The sequence below is a fragment of the Caloenas nicobarica genome, chromosome 12 (genome assembly GCF_036013445.1).
Source record: "Caloenas nicobarica isolate bCalNic1 chromosome 12, bCalNic1.hap1, whole genome shotgun sequence".
In the NCBI taxonomy this organism is placed as follows: Eukaryota; Metazoa; Chordata; class Aves; order Columbiformes; family Columbidae; genus Caloenas; species Caloenas nicobarica.
In genome coordinates, this window is record NC_088256.1 from 7,628,600 (window position 1) to 7,650,629 (window position 22,030).

Consider the following 22,030-nt stretch of genomic DNA (forward strand, 5'->3'; position numbering starts at 1 on the left):
ATAGAAACCACTATAGATATCAAGGAATTGCAACATACCTAAAGGGCAATTCCTGAAAAAAAAGAAAAAGAAAAAGAAAAGATGATATTATGATAAAACTGATGGTGAGATAAGGTGAAATTTGCATTGCCTCTGTCCATACTGTACATGTTTTGTGGCTAAATAGAGGATGTCGGTCTCAAAAGATGTCAGAACAGGAGCTTCTGTGAACACTAAAATACACTAAGAAAAAAGTGGTGCACAAAACCACTCAGCAATGTCAAGACATATTTCTCAGCAAGTGATTATGAAATAATTTCTCCATTATCCTGAAAAACTGAATATTTATTGCATTTTTGCGATGTTAGCCCTGATTTCCAAACCACGCGTTAAGGGTTTTTTAATACCAAATTAATGTAAGATATCATATGTTACCACTAACATACATTAATAAAACAGTTATATCACCTAATGGAGCATGAAAAATATATAAATTTTTAATGAAGCTCCATGTAAAAGCTGGAACAGTAGTGCAACGCCTCTGAGTGAATGGCAGAGAATGAGTGGATTTCTGTGAGGAAGAACAACAACAACAAAAAAGACCGACTATAAAGTGCTGTACCAATAAACATCAGCGGTAGAAATCAAGCGCTTGCTTCCTATTTCATAGAGCAGAAGAGGGGGAGGCGCGGCCTGTTGCGCGGAGCGCGGTCCCGCCTGAGGCGCTTCCCGCCTGAGGCGCTTCCCGCCCGAGCAGCTTCCCGCCCCGCAGCGCCCAGCGGCGCCAGCAGGTGGCGCCCCAGCACGGGGAAGGCCCGGCCCTCGGCAAATGGCGGCCCCGGGAGCCCCGCAGCGCCGGGCCGGGGAGGAGGGAGGATAAGGGCTAATGTGGACACACTTCCTTGCACCTGCTGGTGCATGTAATCTCATAGAATTGCTTTGGTTGGAAAAGACCGTTAAGGTCATTGAGTTCAAACGTTACCCAGTGCTGCCGAGTCCACCTCTAAAGCTTGTCCCTAAGGTCCTAGTCTACACATCTTTTGAACACACCAGGGAGGGTGACTCGATCACCGCCCTGGGCAGCCTGTTCCAGTGCTCAACAACCCTTTCTGGGAAGAAATTTTTCCTAATATCCAATCTAAACCCCCTCTAGTGCAACTTAAGGCAATTTCCTCTTGTCCTATCACTTGTTACCTGGGAGCAGAGCCCGACCGCCCCTGGCTCCAAGCTCCTTTCAGGCAGGTCAGAGATCAGAAGGTCTCCCCTCAGCTCCTGCTCTCCAGCTGAACCCCCAGCTCCCTCAGCCGCTCCCATTACACTTGTGCTCCAGCCCCTCACCAGCTCCGTTCCCTCCTCTGAGCTCGCTCCAGCACCTCAAGCACTTTCTTGGCGTGAGGGGCCCAAAACTGAACGCGGTGTTCAAGGTGTATGTTGGAGAAGATACAAGATATGGTCACTTAGTATATCCAACCTGTTTCAAAACCGGAAGGATGGATCTATTGTGTCACGCTAGCTGGGAGCTGGCAATGGTCGTCTCCTTCCCTCACAGCCCTCGTGTGGGCTGCTCAAAGCACAGGAGACCTCCAGCTCTTCCGAGCCCATATGAGGACAGCCAGAATCCAACCCTTCAGCTTGTAAACTCAGGTAACACGAAGATTTATAACTGAATAGGAATGTCCGTTGATGCCTATCACAAATGCAAGCTGGGGGTTTTGTTCCTCATAGCACAAGCTTTATTGCTCTCATACAAATTCACCACAGGCAGTTTTCTTGCCCTCCATCTTTGAAATGCAAGAGTCTTGAGAGTCAAGATGCAAAGAGGAGATTGTGTGAAAGCAGCATCAGGCAGAACCTAGCTTAGAATAAAACTGATCAAAACTAGTAATTGAGCTACATTCAAATTTTTCAAAAAGATTTTTTCCACAAAAAGCAGCTGTATAGGACATGAATATTGCATGATAAAAAACATTAATGACAACCAAGAGTTCAACAGTAATTTCCTTAGAGATTTTGCTTATATTTCCATTAATAATATAGATTATAAATGTCCTAAGTTAAAACATTAGATACCACTTTTTCAGGGGATTCATTACTTATTTAACCTGAAACATCATGCTTATGTTTTCCATAATGGCTATCAAATGGCAATGTCAAGATTTCCTTCAACTGACCTACTTGTAAAGGACTTAGTCCACTACATACACTTATTTCTTCATCAAAGAATGTGGGGATAATGGTTACCAAATGCAAACTGCAAGAAATATATGATTGCTCTAAGTGTTAGTATACTATGTTACCAGGTTTGACCATAATCATTAATTGCAAAGTTATCACTGGCCATGAAATACACAAGAACATATAACTGCCTCCCACGGTGACCATGAAAATACAGAGAATGATGGTTTAATTAGTAATCCCAGAGATACGAGGCAGTGCTTAAAAGCTAAAGAACTACCAGCATTATTGCTGTGAAGAAGGAGGGACTCAAAACCTTTCAACCAGTCTGTTCAGCCTTAGGCCTTTGCTGTCACAGATGATAGCAGTGGTTATGCCCTGAAATCACCAGATTATTTTATATAGGCCTTTGAGAACAGCGTTGCATCATATAGTGAAAGTTCTGTTTCCTTTCTCTGTTTCTTTGGTCTGATGCCTATGTAGACTTCAGTCAGAAAGTATTTCTCATTTACATGACCTAGATAGAATAATAGTGAGAAAGATGTTCCTTGATCTTTTTTTTTCTCTTGATTTGCTGTATTCAGCCTGGAAGAAAAACACAATCATGGGAATGCATTGTTTCTTTTATGTCGGTATTACGAAGCAATGCCAGGTAGATTGGGGGATAGATCTAGGCAGGAGCCTTGCAATAAATGGGTAGAAAAACACATCGAATAGCTTTAGGGATTACACAGTTTTGCTTATTCTTTAAGAAAGTTCCTTGTTTAGTGACTTTTCAAACCTGATTTGACTAGAGTGACCTAAAGCTGACAATAACTGCAAGCGAGGTGATTTAACTCTAGCACAGCTCTGTTCAGAACTGCGTCAGTAATAAGGATGATAGCTCAGTGCAATGGGCGCCTTATTCCATGATTGCTCCTTTCAGAGCCGTTACCTCAGCTGGAATATGGGAGAACCTGTATTAAAAAGGGCTATGAACTGACTTCAGCTGTGGTTACAGAAATAATCTGAACACATCTTGACTCCATTTGGCCTTATCTATTGCTCAGCCGTACCCATTACTGTGCTCCGTCACAGGCTCCTTTTCTGATCTAGACAAGGCTTCCCATGTTTCTGTGACACGTGTGTGTGAAATTAATCATTCTTGAAAAAGAACAAAGCAAGAAGCAGAGGAAATACCCAGGCACATCAACTGCCACAAGGCACATACTCATGAGATAAGTTAAAGCTCTGGGTTTAGAATGATTCGTGACAAACTACAGCTACGTGCACCAATCTTTGCAGTGGATAATGAAGCTGAATAAATCATCTGCTAAGGAATGAGAGTTACCATTTTTAACGACTTTAAATATTTTATTCCGAGAAGAAGAAAAAAAAGTAGGCAGTTGTTCAGAAGGTTGTAGATTCCCAAAAACCAGACAAACTGTGACTAGTAATAATAAAGAAAAACACAGGAGATTATCTAATAGTCAAGGTCTTTCAGCTAAATTATAGTTACTGCCTGAACTAGCACCATGGTGGTGAATAACAGTATGAATAAAGGAATATGCAAACCATCTTTCTGGTGAGGAGCCTCAGTAACAGTACATGAAAAAGTTTTTGAAAGTTCTCATTCTGAAAATGGAAGTACTGATTCCAAAAAGAATAGTTTTGGGCATCTTTTGTCATGTAAGGACAATTAAAATGAATGGCAGTATGCCCACTGACATTGATGGGCTTTGAATACAGGCTTATCCTCTTTCAAAAATATGTCAAAATATATCAAAAAAAGTCTGCCAGTCAAGCACGAGTAGGCAATGTGAGACAAAAGGGCGTTCACAGAATGTCTGTCAAATTACAGGAGTTAGGGAAATAGTCCAAACAATCAGGAATGAAGATTATTTCATGTAATTGTGTCCAAACACTAAATTCATCCACAGCATAACTTACCTTGAATTATTCCATGCCTACATTGAACTTAAAGTAATTTAAGAGAGATGATCATTGTGTGAAAAAGAATTTTAAGAAAGCATAGCCCCAAAACAAACAGCTTGTACAGGTTCCAATAGCTAATGGAAATATTTACTCTGCGTATCTCAGTTCTAGTCCACTATTGCCTGAAAAGAGAAGTACTGTGCATTTGAAATCTTTGTCATTAATATGTCTCTTTTAAACAGTTATTTAGACAGAAGTAAAGCTGCTGAAAGTGGTCTCCCAAAACTCATAGAGGGAGCTGACATGCTGTTCAGCTGGAAACAACCCTCTTGAAGGAGAACTGATGTGAATCCTTTTGTAAAGGAGATCTGTGCACTGAGCACTCAACATACATCACAGAATACTAATCACACTGCTTCCCAAAGCAAAATAAAATGAGAAAAGGATAGAGTGCATCACTGAGCTGAGAATGGTACATCTCTTTGGAGACGTTTCAGGTGAGGCAGGGGAAGGATGCCTGTCTGTATCCTCATTTATATAGACTTAAAGAAGAGCCCTGAAATGGTATAGCATAAATATTCCATTTGTGTTTTATGTTCCCCCCTGTGAGAAAGAGGGGACTGATCTTAGCTTGGGTAAATGAACCCAGGCCTAGTGAGGCAGACCTGGTAACAATATCATCATCTGCTTACCCCAACGCGCTGGTGGAACTCGGAGCAGTGCAGGAAGAAAAGGCACAGATGAAAGATAGCTGACAAGAAAGGTAGAGCTGCTTTGTTCTGTCTTTTTTTCTGGAATCAGAGTTTCTCCCCCTAAGGTAGAATAGCGGGGCTGCACAATGGATCAAACAGAAAACACGCGCCTCTTCAACCCCATGATGCAGAACTTGTGCCACATGAGGTGCGAAGAGTCACAAAAGGGTCCAAAAAACACTGTTTGGTACATCTCATTAAAATGTTTCACCTTCATCTTACGGAAGGGTAGTAAACTTCAGTATTAGGAATATTAAAAACATGTTTGTTCTTCCTAATGAAAGGGAGAGATTGACTAATGGTCCCAGTGCTTTAAATCAAAAGACTTGCTATACTTGTCTATATTAAAGTGCTGTAGTAGTAAAAATTGACTCTTCGATGCTGCCATTCTTTCGTTATAAAATAAACAGCTCATAGGAGGAAATATATTGACTCTGAATGTGGCCAGAAAAAAGAGTTTTCTTCCAACAGTTTTTTTCTTGGGTAAGACTTTTTCTACTGTGACATTCTGAATTACATGATTACATAGTATAAGACTCCAGCAACATTTTGTATTGTAAAGATGGAGATACTCAGCATTTTGCCAGATGCCAAGTGATATTCTGATATTTCTGTCTTCTCTTTAAACTGAGTGACAGTCAGCATATTCACACTGAAGCCAAGACAATCTGCTATCAACTTACAGTACCAATATTTTCCCCGATGAAGATCCCAGAGCTAGTCAGAATAAAGCTCCTTAAAACTCGGTGTCTGGAATAGCTCCAGCTTGGATTGCTTTCTGTGTAATATAATTTATTTTTGTGCCAGTCTAATAAGTAGATCAGCGGGCAGAGGCTGTGGTAAGTCAGTCTGTCCGTACTGCACCATTTCCCGGTCTGTGCTCCAGGGTGTTGCAGGCTGTGTGCAGTGGGGGAGGTGCCAGCGCTGATCAAGCAGTGTAATTTTATACATTACTGAATCAGTGCGGGAGAAACCTGGAGGGACAAAGCATCATCTTCTCTTTGGACTGCACTGTAAAAATCCTACAGCTCTCTTAGCCCAGCCATGCTCTGATACATTTTTTTTTCTCTCTCCTTTTTCTGATTTTGGTGTGAATGATAAAGTGATCTGATGATGGCTCTCGTTATGGAACCTATTAGCAAGTGGACGCCCAAGCAAGTAGTGGATTGGATGAAAGGTATGGTCATTTATTGTCATGTATTGTCTGTACTTTGGATCCTTGCAATTTAGGTATCTGCTCTTGTATTCTTTGTTTTGGGAAGAGTTTATTCAGTTTTAATAATCTGTATGCTGCTTTGCACAGTAGTTTTTAAAGACACAGCTGAAGAGAGAAGCTGTTTAAGCTGTGCAGCATGTTGCTGGGATTTCTGCCGAGAACTGAGTAGGGATCAAATGCATTTGTTGGTAAATGCAGGCATAAAGTGTTTATGTCTCGGCTCCTTTATGCATTGCACAGTGTAACGTTATTATGTTTGGTTGCTTTAAATTTGCCCTGATTAGCTCTGTTTTGCTCATATCAGGTGATCTGATGCAGTGGCTGTGCAGCACTTGTGTGTAGTTTAGGGTACCACAAGCAGCATGAGGTGCCAGTGGCTGGACTGGGGGCTTCTGCTCCTTTAGTGACATGTCCTGATTTGTTCAGGCTTCCCAGCCGCTCTTGCTCATGCCGCCGTTGTGTCCAGCGCATCTGTGTCCCTGAACCCGTCCCCGTCCCTCGCTGGCACCAGGGCTGAGCACGGCTTTGTCAGGGAAACTCTTTTCTTGATAACTTGACAGGAATGATGATTTCCATGCACATTCGCAGTTTCACAACACAGCCATGAGCTGTGACATGTTTTGCCTTACGATGCTCGGCTGTGCTGCAAACAGACTGGGTTGGATGGGAGGGTGAAGAATTGTTCGTGATGATAAGTGATGACAAATCTCTCCAGAGTGGGGAAAAAATGTATTTCCACAGTCGGATGCATTAGCATTTTTATATATTACTACTGATGAGCTGTCTGTCTTACAGAAAAATAATTTCTGCTCGAAGGGATCTCCATTATATAAGGAGAAGACATGCAAATTTTGTTTGTACCTTACTCATGGAAATTATTTTTGTAATGTGATTACTGAACTTACTGGAGGGTTGAATTGGATGCCCACTATAATATCCTTAAAGCTTTCAAAGTGTTGTGAGTAATAAGAGAATGGCTTAATTTCATTTTGCTGAAGTATGTCTTCATATTTAACTGAAATTGGGCTGTTTAGGTGCTCATCAGACACATTACGACTATGAGCAAACTGTTCTTTTACAAGCACACTCTATTATGAAGCTGATGGTATCTAAGGGAATGTGTGTAGTTTGTCAGGTGTTTGTGAACTCAGCTTAATTGGAAGGTCTTAAGCAGGTCATCAGGATAGATCCAGAAACCATTAGATATGGGATTGATTCCCATACTCCAATGTCATTACTTGAAGTCAATTCCTAATTTATGTGCAGAGGAGTTTTCTGATCCACACCTTTATTTTCAGTATGTAAAGATTTAAAAAGTGGACAGATCATTATGCTATTTTAGCTTATGACTTGAATTATAATGTAAATTAAATGTCAAAGTGTGTATAGTACTTGTTGCTGAATTTAAAAATGCTTCCTGCTACTTTTTTGTCCTTTTTCATGTAGACCAATTACATCTTGGGTAACATTAATCCATAACATGTGTAGTGCATAGCATGGGAAGCAAGAAGGTCATACAAATAAAAGGTTCAAACATATGGAGTTGCCTGTCAGTTAAATTTCTATACAAGGACTACGGACTGCATCCATAGGGACGGCTGGGGGAGAGCATTGCGAGCCGTGTGCCTCTGGGCTTCAACAAAAATAGGGATAGTGCAATGCACATTGAAGTATTCACAAGATTGGTATTTTCCTTGGTAACGAGTGCTACAGATCCACAAACAGTAAAGCTGCTTATTTGATGATCTTTACCATGCTAATATTACAACCCCCTTCTTTTTCATCCCAGTGTTTACCTTCCTAAATGTATATTTCAGTTGTAGCCGAAGAAAAGACCTAATGTACACAAATGGAAGCATAGCAGAATTAGTTTAAAGCTACTTGTGAATCCCTTACTTTACAAAGAAATGCCCAGTTGTGGCCACTGCTTACCTGTCATTTACGTATATTCTGTATGTCAGCTCCATTAGTTATAGTCATTCTGCTAAGTAGCTCTTAATGCATTAGAGGGGCTGAAGGTCTGCATGAGCGGTAATACTCCAGTGATAAGGTAGATTTTATGTATATCTGCTATACTGAAGAGTACACTACTTTGACAGTGTTAAAAAGTAAAGACATTTTAGAAATATTGCCGTGCTATGAATGTGGAATATCACCTTTGCTATAGAAAGCAACATGTTAATAAATGATCCCCTCTCTTGGGAACACATTCAACTGGAATTCAACTTGGGAACTGCACCTAATGGCATGGACAGTCTGAAAAGGCCATGCAGGTCTTTAGAAATTGATTCTTGAGGCTTATAGAGGATCTAGAAGTTAAGACTCTAGATACCTGCGTGTTAAAGAAATTGTCTTTATACAAAAATTTTTTGTAAAGCTTAGCAAACATGCACCAGAAGGCACTGTGGTTAAAAAAAGTTTTCAGAGGAGCAGAAAACATCAATTGTGAAGATATTTTTAACAAGAGTTTTTAGTCACTATTCTTTTTTTTTCCCAATTAAAAAAAAATTAGATTTCTCTAAATGGTTTTCACTTCAGAAAATGAGCAAGCATTTCTCCTGGTATGTGCCCATTTCTTACATAACTTAAACGTTTTCCTGGGGATATGTACTATGAACCCAAAAGGCACTTCAAGAGAAAGAACTTTGTCTTGCTCCAATTCCATTGTGGCACTGCTGGAAAACAAATAGTACCCATAAAGCTTGCAAGCACATCAATAGTTTTCAAACTTGCTCAGTTTTTCCCTTGATTAATTTTAACATACTAGCACAAGTAAGTGACAAACTACACTTCAATATTTCTGTGTGTAACACTTCTACCTGGAGACTTGGAATGCGTTTTGGCCCAGGAACCCTGAATTTACTGTGAAACTTGGTGATGCTTTGCAGTTGCAAACACATCGTCAGAGTGAGCGCTCGGAAGCCAAAGGCCATCTATTCTAATATGCGTGCACTATGGAAGGTAATCCCGTAAGGAATTTGTGGAATTTTGGGTGGCAGAGGGGCAGTATGATGACTCCTGATTCTTATTTGCACTTAGAATTAATAAAAGCATGATAGCTTGTGTGCTCATTTTAAGTGGAATTTAAAAGGTGTTCTCTGTACTTTCTCAAATAGCAGCATTTAAGATTTTGTACTTCCTAAGTGAAGCAGTTTGCAAGTAGGTCATTTAAAATGTGAACTCATTTACAGTGAAGTGACGCCTTGTTACAAATAAATACTAACTTTTCAAAACAATCCAACGAACTGAAATGAAACACAATGCAGTGAAACAGAGCTGTGACTTTCAGAGAATGGAATGTTAATAAACAGCTGAAAATTAAAATAGGAAGGCAGTTATTTCTTAAGTACCTGTAAGTAATAACTCCACATGGAATCAGTTATTCAAAGTCTTGGGGACTGACGGTGAGGTTTGTTTGCCAAAACAGCCTGCAGTGGAGGTTTCCCTCATAATAAATGCTCAGCTTCAGGTACTCATTTCACAACTGCAACTCGTTTTTTCCCCTTTAAATCTAGAATTTCGCCACTCTCAACAGGAGATGCAGACATGAAAAAATAATAATTAATTCAGTTGGTAAACTGATTAACTGTGCTGCACTGATCCTGTGCAGAATAATTATATATTTAGCTGAAGGGTTTTCCTTAGCATGTAATTCCCTGATTTCAAGCTGGCTCATAGAAGAGAAAGGAAAGGAGGGAGGGGGAGATGAGAGCGGGGAAGCTGATGACGTGAGTGGACTTGTTAGCATTCATGTCACACAGGGCTCCGGCAAACCCCTTCTCCGGCTTCTTTTGCTTTTCATTAGATCACTACCTGTTCTGTAGCACTATGTCATAACCAGGGAGTCTCCTCCATTTATGGAACGTAATGTATGAAATCTTAGAGTGTACTGGAGACACAGCTAAATGTTATGATCTACTGCAAAAGCAGCATTATAGGCACTGAGCTGGATGATACTTAGCTTTCTTGATCCCCCTTCGTGACCTTAGAATCCCATAATGCAAGAACTTGACTTCACAAGATACGATTTGAAGCTTGAGTAGATAAACTGGGTCATATCTTATTTAGAAAAATGCAGGTTTTATAACATCTTTTCAGTTCGTTCTGAAGACAAATAGGTTTTGAAGAGAACTGAGAGCCAGATGGCCTCAGAATTAATGTTGAATTTTCAGGCAGTTGTAAAGTAAAGCTTTCAACATTTTCCTTCTACTCTGAGCAATTCCAAAACTGAAACAAACAATTTACTGCAAATATATACCCATTCTGTCTTTACCAGCTTTTTACAAAAGGCCCATTCTTTTCAACCCAAGAGGTTAAGATACTAGACAGAGCTCAGAAGACTGGCAGGGTAACAAAGACCCGCTACCATCATCGCTTTTAATTCAACTTGTGTACCACTGGCAGCCTGATAGATAACGAAACACTTTGCTGAGTCCGTGACTCCATTTTCAGCCTTCCCAGTAAACACGCAGCCGTAGTTAGTGCCAGGACAAGCTGACCCACAAGCTGAGTAGCGTATTGTACAAAGACATCCATATCTCAAGTCCAGCTGTAGTATTCTATGGAAATTATTTGGCTGAGGTATTTCTGAATCCCCATCACTATTACCTCATTGTTACTAGGACCTTTTTGAGGACCAGTTAGAAACTGGTCTATATATCTTCCACGAACCGACTGGATTAGCACTGTCTTCATAAAAGATTTCAACAAAAATTACCAATTTAATGGTCTATATTTATTATCTGGAGACTTAGGGATCTATTCTAAAATTTCCCTATCTATAAAGCAGATACATTCAGACCTTTTAAGTAAATGTGATTCTTCTTGCAGAGAAAAATCTGAGCTGAATGAATGTCTCTCAAGTCATATTTATCCAGCGTAACTAATCTTCCAGGTCATTATGTAAAGAAATTTATTTTATTGTCTTGAACCTTAATATAGGCAGCCAGACACAATTCTGATGCATTGCTGTGTCTTGTAACCTTTCCATATGTTCTTAAGACACATTATGCAAAACCCCCAACTTTCTTCAGATTCTACCATTATGGGGAGAACAGAGTGGAAATGCAACTTCAGAAGAGATTTCTCCAAAGAAGAGAATTCTCCAAATCTCTGTTATTTCACAATGCATCATATTAGGAAGCAAAATTCAGAATAAATTGGATTCTGTGGGTGACACTTTCAGATCATGTTAAATGAGTCACTGAATGTCAAGAAACTGCAAAGATACTGGATCCTGCTGAGCAATAATATAATTCCATGGTTTCTTCCTAGACATAATCCTGACAAGGCTTTCTTGCCCTACTAAATCCAGAGTCTAAATTTTTCCTTGCTTTGGCAGGAATGACACCAACCCATGTGCCATAAAATCGAGAACTCTGGGTGTCACACTTCAGAATTACTTTTACAAGTCTCCTAAATGTTCACTGTGAGTTAGATGCTTCATGTGCTTGAGTAAAGAAATGTTCCTACCTAGTGAAATTTCCATACATCTCTTTCTGATGGGTTTAATGTCTTGCATTTCTATTTGTAATGAAGGAAGAAAACTCATGAGCCACAATAAATATTGCAATGCTTGCATATGCCAGGAAAGTAAAAAGTGTGTTACAGTTTGTCCTGAGGTGTTTTGCAAAATTATTTTAGCACCTACAAAGGTTTAAAAGCTAAAAAGGAAAAACTTGTCCTTTTACTGTCATTCTCTCTGAGAACAGCTGTCCTGCCATGCTGACAGAAATGGAGGTTGTGGTTCTGCTGGTGGAATTAGTGACATTAATTAAATGAAGCATTGTACTTAATAAACTATAGTAGTATAGAATATTGCTAAGCAATACATACATTCATCCTCTCCTCCAGAATAATTTTGTGGATATCTTCTAAATGCTTCTTTTGTAGTTCAGTCTTTTTACTAAACATGCAACTTTCCCCTGTTTCCTGATGCCATTGTAGGAATGACAGGAGTTGGAAAGATGGAGCTTCATGAGTTATCATTATAGGATTCGGAGAAAGGAAAAAAATTATAAGGTTGTATTTTTGAAGAGCTCTAGTGATGAATCAGAATGAAATTATTTCTGATTACCTAATACTCAAGCAGCTCCCAACAAGTATCCTTGTTGACCTTCTATAGTGATGCACTCAGAAGAATTCAAGTCTAATGCAATGTTTGGTTTTTCCTACTTGAATTCTCCAGCAATTGTTTTCCAGTAAAAATGAATTATAAAAAGACTGAGGTGCATGTCAGTTATAATGTAGGTGACATGTTTAAAATAAAAACGTAGCAGTCAGTAATTTTACAGAATACATTCAGCTTTATTCTCTACAAACATGCCCACCTTTTTCATTCATCCAAAGCCCAGAAAACCTCTATGGATCTCAGGAGTCCTCAAACAGAAATTGTGTCTTCTGTAACTATACTGAAACTACTACAGCTATAGAAAGGATTAGTTTGACACGTCTGCTTTTTACTTTACATGCAGAAGTACCTCTATTTAAGACAGACAGTAGTGTCATCAGTTCGACAACTCAGACACAGCAATTATCGCTTGAACGAAGAGCATGTTAGAGCTCTATCTCTCCACCAGCTTCCCCTGGTCTCTTTTTGTCTCTCTCCTCTTGTTTATCCTTATTATTATTTTTATTCTCTAGCAGTATGTTTCCTGCCTTTTTCATAATCAGGTAGAGAGTGAGCACCAGACTGCGAAGTAATTCATTCATTTTACGTTAAAAAATTTCTAACTCAACCCTTAAATATCTCAGAGAGAGTTGCAGTGATTTGGAAGTGAACTGCATTCAAAATCCAGAAGGCAATGAAGGGAGAGCAATAGGAGAAAAGAATGGAAGAAACAAAATAGGGATGATAAAATCTTTTTCTCCCTTTTCCCCAATATTCTCCAGTCAGTGTCCAGTCCTGTGCAGGAGTTTTTACTGTACTGTAGTACAGAGTTGGGGGATATGCAAAATAACACAAAGTTCAGCTGCTGTACCGTACTGTCTGTCCTGAAATGCAAATACTTCTACTTTTTCAAAAATTTATTTTCAAAATAACAAAAACATGTCCATACTAATCATTAGCAGATAACAAAAATGAAGTGAGGTATATCAGAAAGTTTTGATCTTAAGCTCAGCAAACTGGGGGTACTTCTGTATGTTGCAGATACATGCAATTCCATCAAAGTATTCTTTTATAAATAAATGGTCACCATTTCAACAGCGTCGGATGAATTTGAGCAAATTGAAAACCACCTGCCTAAAGAGCCTTAGCACAACTTCTGGTGGCTTTAAGGTGCAGCTGGGAGATGGTAAATATTGGTGTTTCATTGATTCTACATTGAAATCTCCTGTAAATATCAAGGATGCTTCTAACTTCTCTTTCAGAGAGTGAAATGTTGCTTCCCTGGAAGACACAGGGGAGGTGGTTCAAGAATGGGATCTGTTTATGTAATTCTTTGCAATGGGTAGGAACGTATCTTATACTAGAGAGGGATGTGCTGCAGTGGGCACATTCCTAAAACCAGGGAAGACATGTAGGCATCTGTTATTGATCACTCAGCATGAACAATGAGCTTGTGATGAAAATGGCCTAAATTACAGAACAGTAAGGAGATATTTTAATTGCTCATTGCCAAGAGATTTTAATTTTTCATTGCCAAGCCACACTGAGAATTTTCCTTAGTTATACAGAAAACAACTTTATGGTTTATAGAGGTAAAATACATTCAAAGCAGAGAAAAAACACTTTGAACCTTGTGTTTGAATCACATAGTTGGAGAGAACAGGCAATGTAAGAGAAGTTCAGAACGAATAGAAAAGTTTAGAATATTTGCTGCTTGAATGTCTTAAAAAGAAATGGATCCACTTAGTGCAGTAGCTCAAAGGTGCTGTATTTTCAAAAATAAATTTTGGAAAATGGAGAGAACTAGTGAATAATCGATCAAATATGCAAAAAAATGATTAATCGAAATCATAAACCAGGGAAATTATAACCATAAATAGAGAGGCAGGAAATTCTCTCGTGGGAAATAGAAAGGTAGATAAAGGATAAGTTTAAATAATTATAGTTTTCTTAGGAAAATGGAGGAAAACATTTCTTGAGACTTTCAAAAGTGGACTTAAAACCACTAGGAGATGTGCTAAGGAAACGGTCATGCACTGAAAGAAAGATGCACTGGGGGATCTTACGAGCTATTTCTTGTTTCTCTGATCATTATCAGTAGCTTTTGTGGTAGCAGCAGAAATCATTATTTGCATATCAGCAAGTGAGGAAATACTTTAACTAGAAACCAAATTGCTCAAATGATCATTCAATGAAAGTGTTTTAATTCAATCTCTGAATCATTCCAAAAACCATCAATATCACTTAGAATGTGAAAAAAAAGCTTTCCTATTCTCTGTTTATTGTGGGCTGCTCTTTGCATCTTCTCTCCACTGTGAAGTTCCATAGATTTTACAAGTCTAAAGGTAGTTTTGCAGTTATTTCAATAATAAGGTCACCTTTGTGAGGTCCTCTAGTGTTAAAATAGCGTGCTTTATTGTTAAAATATTATTTTTTATTTCTTATTTTCTTCTATGAAAAACTTTTTCAGTAAAAGGATGTTGATATATGAGGAATCCTGGCATTTGGATTGAATTAATTCCACATAACCCTTGGCATTTTTTCAAAGGCATTGGTTTTCAAAGGTATTTAAATACCCCATTAATGTCTTTGACAGGTCTCCAACTTTCATGTCATACGTCCAGGCAGAAATTCCATGTGAACCAAAGCTGTTTGGTTTTTCTATGTAATGTCAGGCTGCCCTGCTGATTGCAGAGTGTACAAAATGATTCACCCCAGTGTTTACTTTTTTATTTTAATATCAATGTCATACTTGATTTTAATAGCTGGAATTCCCATAAAATGATAGACAATTTTTCAATATTTGCTTGCGAACTGGTAAGCTGCCACGCGAAAGGACAATGCCACCAGCAAAATTAAACAGTATGGTTTGTTCTCATAATGAAGCAAACAAAAATGGCGAAAGAGCAGAGAGAAACAAACTGCATCCATGGTTAATCCTGGTAGGCATCCAGGCAAGCCTGAGTTCATATTATCTGTGCAAGCCACACCTGGGACTACTGTCCTCAAGCTGATGGGAAAGTTTCATGAAGAAGGCCACAATTATATACAAAATTCATAAATTATATAAAATACTAACACAATTATTGTAATTTTCGAGCAGTTCGAGATGTACCAGGATTAATTATGATGTGTCTATCAGACCATCGCTAATTCTTATGGAGCCAATGGCTTTCTCTACTTCACAGCTACCATCCCCAAAGCATGATAATGAAGCTCCATGACTAAGCATTCCCTAAAGGAAAACAGAATTTACATTTTTTGGTTTTGGTGCGCAGAAAGAATACAGATTTCTCAGAAAAAAAAAAAAGAGCCATTTAGTGGATATGTTAAAATATTGGCCTACTTCTTATTCTAAAAAAGTACATTTTGAAACAGGAACTGTGATTCTTTGGGGCGTTAAAAACAAACACGGTTTCTAGATTGCATCCAAGAAGTACAGAGGAGTTTGAAGGTAAGATATTTCATGCTCTTTCAATCTGAGGGTCATCCTACCACTTTCTGTAGGCAAGATTATTCAGTAAATTTGATTTACAAGTCTAGATGACCAGTTGTGCTCTGAGAGAAATTCACATGATGCCTCAGAGTTATTGGAAATTACATATTTGAAGAAAACTTGTGGTCTTCCCTTAAGGTCCATCCCACCATCTCTGTATCTGTACTAATCTTAGGAAAGGGACATTATCTGAGATATGTACTGAAAATGTAGACATTCAATAGTATTTATAGGTGATAGATGCACTATCATCTGTGTTGCTTTCAATCTGAATGACTGTCAGTACCACTTGTACAGTAAACCAGAACAAGAAGAGTGTGTTTCTTTATTAGTTTGAGCTCATATTAGTGGATCTTGCATACAGGTAAACCTGGTCCACAAGTCAGACTAGTAAATGAGACACAACTATGTAAAAATAAATCCATTATTACAGTGTAGCATTCTTTATACAGAAGTGTCAGTATATCTTGGAGACTGACTAATCTGGGTAAGGTAATAAAACTGATCAAGCGGTATAATTAGGAAATATTCTCAAGAGACATTTTAGATCACAGTACAGTTGTGCACCGCTATATTATCTTTATTCTCTCTCTTTTTTTTAAATTTAATATTCATAGTGATCTACCAAGAGTTCTCTCGACAGAACCAACTAGCAGCCAGCAAAGAAGCAATGTTTATTAAAGCCATGCTTATTTCCAATGTTCATTATCTTCTATTTTGCCTCTGTGCAATTTCTATTTCCAGCTCCTGTGTTTTAACTCATTGGTTTGACTAAAAAAATCGATAAACACTCACAGACAAGGAGGATACTAAAAGGAGTTGAAAAAAACCCTACCTAGGGAACTGTTGAAAGAGGATATAGTAGTCTAGTGCAGTTATGGGCAAATGCAAGTATGACTTCTGATAAAAAATACACGGGCAATTACACATCTGCAGTTGAAAAGTACTGCCTATATACAGATGCACTGGCACTGGTTTGCAGATACATCAGATTGGAAACACATACACTAATATAAAGTTAAATATGATGTTTATGATTCAGAAAATTATCATTTTTCTACATCTGTTTTAAACCAATTCATCATGGTGACATTTCTATTTTTTTGCTGATGAAAGTACATGTTCATGTGGTCTAAACTGGGTTTCCAAGAGACTTAGGTGATGGAAAGCTGTCAAAATGCTTTGAAAAACACTGTTAAAACTTGTACACTTGTCTGCTCTTATTGAAAGTGGGTAGGTAGATTGTACTGTCTGCTCTCACTGTTTGTGCTGGGTGGTTCACTTCTGCTTTAAACAACAATCACAGTTCAGTCCACAGCTGGCAATTCAGTTAAGGATAACATTGTCCTTGTGCAGCTTTTACAACAGAGTTTAAAACATCTGACATGAGAAACACGATGTAAATGTAGGATCATTATTAGCATCCTGCCTCTTGTGAGGTTCTTTTTCAACTCGTAACCAGGGACAGAGCAATATTTACTATAAAATAGTAATGGCAACCTGATAGACATTGTGGACTATTAACTTTTTTTAGGCTCTGGTGTGTCCGATATAGCAGTATTTCAACACAAAACTCTGCTGTTGCATGGTTCAGGGAATTTTTGGATTGCTAAAGGGAATGCCCACAGTGACAGACAGAGTTGGTAGGGACTGAAAGAGATATGAGAAGTTCAAGTCAAGTATGATGCCGATAAAGGTTCTGAGCTTTACAGGTAATAAGTATTTTGAGAGCAACAACTCTTAAAAGTGACAGGCAGACACGGTGAAATGCAGAGAAATGGCGGTTATTACTGGGAGTGTCTGTAGCACATACAAGTTCTAAAATTTCATTTTGGGTGCTTGCACTTTAGAATCACAATTGTTGTTCCACCATACAGGGAAACTGCTCCAGGACAGAAGATCTGGACGGCAATAGCTTCGTTGGAGAAACCACATCTTCCAGATGGAAGCGTTTTTTCTGCACATATATAACTCTGTGATGGTTTAACCCATCAGGGAGATGATCAACATTATTCTCATCCCAAATCCTAAACACAGCACAGAAGCCCATTAAACAAGGGGAAAATTTGAAGCCTCTTGTAAGTCATATTTTCTGTGTTTGGATTTGAAGTGGTGAGAATTAAAATAATGATCTTGACTATTATTATTAAGTAATATGAAATCGTTTGTCTGAAGGAATAAATACGATTGGGCCTGTGAAGGTTCAGACATCTGGTACAAGCGTATGGGTTGTGAATCATCAGTCAATTGTTACAAAAATACAAAATACAAAAATACAAAAATCTTTTAAATGATAGAATTGAGGCCTTCAGGAGGACTGCTCTGTGTAGTTCCCTCTTGAAGGAAAGCTCCTTACTGTCCCTGCTGTGCCTCGCAGCTCTCCAAAAGCATACGCAGTGCTTGTCAAGTTACAGACTTCACTTATTTTGAAACATGTTCAAAGTAGAAAATAACTTACATATCTTTTGTCAAAACTAATTTTCAGAAGATGTTTTATGTCACACTGATTTTTGTGTGGTAAATTGTCTTCTCCTCTAAATGTGTGTATGTTGTGGATCCATATTGTGCTGCAATGTCAAGACTTGGTATGAATTTGCTTAGTACAAACATAGTAATCTAAGTCTTGGTACAAAAGCTCAGGTGTATACCTAGGAAGTGTAAGAAGCCTAGTGAACAGGGGAAAAGGCAAATGAGGTGACGGTTCTGCCGTGGTCCCTGAGTCTTCCCTGCCGACCCTAGAGAGTCACTCCTGTGGCCACCCTTTCCACTCCTTGTGCACTTATGGAGCGACCTGCTTGGCCAAAGGAACAACCTCTTATTATGAGCACGTGCGGCATGAACATAACGAATCTTCATTCAGTAATCCGTATATCTGATGGTTTTTTACCTAATGATACTGTGTTGCGTTATCCCCAAGCCATGATGGAGGGAACCTTTGTGTTGTCTAAGGCCCAACAACCCTTACAGGTATCATTGATAGGTCACATACTAATTCATGCGCAAGTATTAACCAGGAATCATTTATGGAAACAAAATCACATAGTCCGGTCATCATAAGCCAAGTACTTTGTGAACCAGAGCCTATGGGAAAACATAATATTAATTCTCTATTCCTTTTTTAGTGTATTTGGTTTCATTTTTGATTTGTTAAGGTAAAACATCTTCACAATTTATTCAACAAGTATGACTTGCTGCAATCTTTGTTATGCTAGTAATTTAAGAAAAAAAGCCTTGGGCTGCATAGTGTTGAGAATGCCTGCTGTTTCGCAGGTAGCTGTCAGTTCAGCATAAGGAAATAGCTAATTATTTTTAGCAGGTCAGTCAGGAAGAAATCTGAAATTCTACAGAGCTGTTAGAAATCAGTGTCCATTGACTTTAGCTGCAATTTGCCACTGCAAAAATACGTGGCTGAAAAAGAATCTATCGGTAAAAAGGCGTACTGCCAATATTTAACAATGTAATCTTATCAAGCTTGACATTAAAGTAATGCATGCAAATTAGCTTCTTGATTTGCAGTAGGATGAGGCAGAAAAGGATGGTGAGGAAAACAAGATGATGTGAAAATAAATCAAAAGTATGTTGGTATATATCTTCTTGCTTGATGTAATAAAGTTTTTCTACAAGAAAAGTAGATAAGAATTATAGAAAACTTCTCAGACACAGGGCAAGAAATGCTAAGTAATTATCCTATGATTTATTCTGTAATATATTTTTAGAAAATATTTATTAATTTTAAAAGCCTTAAATTACACTTGGGGTTGTCAAATCCCTTGGAATTCAAAGGCACTTAAATACTACAGTCTATTTACTTATGGTAAAAAAAACGCTGCTAGATTAAAAACTCAAAAAAATCTATAAAAACATTAATTTCCTCTATCATGTGGTGCCAAAACAAATTTTAATAAAGTGAAATATTTTACTATCCAGTCTACTTTTTCCAGTGTTAAATACTTGGATATTTCATTTATTTTGAAGGGTGCAACAGGTTAGGTACTGTTACAATGGACTTTTTAGTAATGACAGCCTATATATAGAAACAACCCCCCGCTTATATAGAATGATGCCTCATTCTCCTCTCTCTCCCCGCAATGTAAAGCATTGGTACACTTTCACTACAAAACATTGTGTCCAACTGTGAATGGATTTGTGCTGCACTGCTTACAAAAACAATCTGGTTTGGAAACAAAAGGAATTCTCCCTTATTAAATGTAAAATAAAATCCACTTTAATTTTTCATATTGGGTAATTAAAACTACTTTATTCACCCACAGGTGACACTGAATGGCGCAGTCAGATCAGTGGGACTGCTTCTAGAACATGGTGCTGTTTAGTGTTTTACTGTGTCCTTGAAGGAACAAACTCAACAAATCAATAGCGTTTGGTGGAACTGAAGTGCCCCAATGGCAAAAACACTTTTTTATCTTTTTGAAAAAGAATTAAGGTAAAATTTGTAGACTTGCTGAGCCAAACTCTGCGAACTCCAACACCTATAGGCTTAGCTTGGCTGTAATCCCAAAACAATTTTGGGCAGAAATTCTTGACTCCAGCAAACTCTCATTTAATAGTGGCTTTACAGTTTTACTATTTTTTTTTCAGCTGTATTAGTTCACATTTTCACTGCTTCAAGAGAAGATCAGATCCTCAGAGTTAAACTTACAGGTTAAACTATGCATTAGGCACACTTTTGTTATTTAAATATATACTACCTGAACATTCCTCTTAGAAAGAAAAACTTTTTTTTTTCTTTTGAGTGTATAAATGGAGTTTTCCAAAAGTAACTACATTCTAAATATGCCTTAGGTTGCTCCGGTGTCAAAAGAGATGCAGACACAGCAAAAAAAGAGAGAAGTCAATTCAGTTAATAAAAATGATTAACTGTGCTGCATTGATTGTGGACTGACGACACAGTTTAAGGTTTTTCTGAGCTCGCAGTTCCCTTTATTCAAGTTGGCTTGAAAAAGGAGGGAGAATGGGAGGTACAGCAGGGGCGCTGGTGATGTGAATGGGCTTCTTTACATTCACATCACATGGGGCTCTGGCAAACCCCTTTCAATCTTTGTGCTTTTCATTAAATCACTACCTGCTTTGTAGCAGCTTTTTCCTACCAGCAGTTCTCTCCCATTTCCATAACACGAACGCGAGCGATGTGCAAAGTATCACCGTGGGATTGACATGCATACAGGCTTCTTTGATGTTATCCTTAAAAAAAATTTACATCAGCATGAAATTCGTAAAGGAGGAGGAAGAGCAGGATGAGGAAACATCAAATAAGACAATTCTGGAACATTGTGTTTGAACAGGCAACTCTTCTGGAAAGATATAGCTGGGTCTTTGTGATATACGTCATTACCCTGTAGAAAGTGTTGGCCTAGAAGGTTGATCCTTTTCAAAAACAGAAGATGCAAAGTTCAAACAAACATCGAAACAAACCAAAACAATCTTTCCTCAACCAGCATGTACGCTAAGCCAAGAAGCGTAGGCACCACCAGGGAGAATTACAGCAAAATGAAGAATATTCTGCCATAGAACCATTCAAAAGCTCTGTCATCATCTTTGTCAAAACTCTTTAGTCTTCCTTTTTAATACCCCCTTTTTGCAAGGAAATACTCCATTTTTAGGCAGAAAATTATTCTAACAGGACAGCACATCTCTTCAGCCAAACTGCCAGTATTTCTTTGTGCACTGAGAGTCTAACACGTCATCACAAATTCCAACCTTGAATTCTGAAACCAAAACAAGTATTTAATTACAGACTTTCATACATTTTGCCTGGGGTGCCAGCCTTTAGATGGCAGCAGTAACTGAAACCCTGGGGCCGTGGGGATGGGGAAAGGAGACACATTTGAGATCTTCCTGCCTCCTTTGAAGTGACACAGTTACACTGGTGGCAAAACAGAACCAGGAAATTTCATTCTCAGGGCAAGGATATCGGGTCGTCTTCATATTTCCAGTGAACAATATTTTTTCTCACCATCAAGAAGGTGAAAACCATGGTTTCTTTGGGCATTAATTATAGGTGTGGAACTTCCAGAAATAAAGCCATGGGTGATGTGCAAAAAACACAATTATTTCAGGGATATGTTGCTTAATATTGCTCAGAAACTTCCCACTTTTCTCATTCTCTTATCTCCCATCTTAAAATGTGGAAGCAGAGAACTATCTCTTCATAAACAGTCCTGCACTCAAAAATATTTGTTTTAGCAATTTAATAGATTAAGAATACTAACTTTCTTTTGAGTTCTGCACTGCACAGACCTTTAAGACAAAAAAAAACCCCTACACTAAGTGTTGGGCATTAGCTGAATACATAGAATTTTCTCATTTCTCTCTTGGTACTCTCTGCACTATAGATTTTAATTAGTTTATGGATATGTAGAAGGCACTGTTTT

General features: G+C 38.3%; 1 protein-coding gene across 1 annotated transcript in view; it reads left to right on the forward strand.

Annotated features, from left to right (window-relative positions):
* The first annotated feature begins 5,007 nt into the window (after window positions 1-5,007).
* The window catches only part of LOC135993388 (connector enhancer of kinase suppressor of ras 2-like), a 171,855-nt gene continuing 154,832 nt past the window's right edge, over window positions 5,008-22,030 (forward strand). The window contains exons 1-2 of the mRNA XM_065643217.1: window positions 5,008-5,048; window positions 5,924-5,997. Of these exons, the coding sequence (XP_065499289.1) occupies window positions 5,023-5,048; window positions 5,924-5,997 (100 nt within the window). The 5' untranslated portion in view covers window positions 5,008-5,022. The remainder of the gene's footprint in view (window positions 5,049-5,923; window positions 5,998-22,030) is intronic.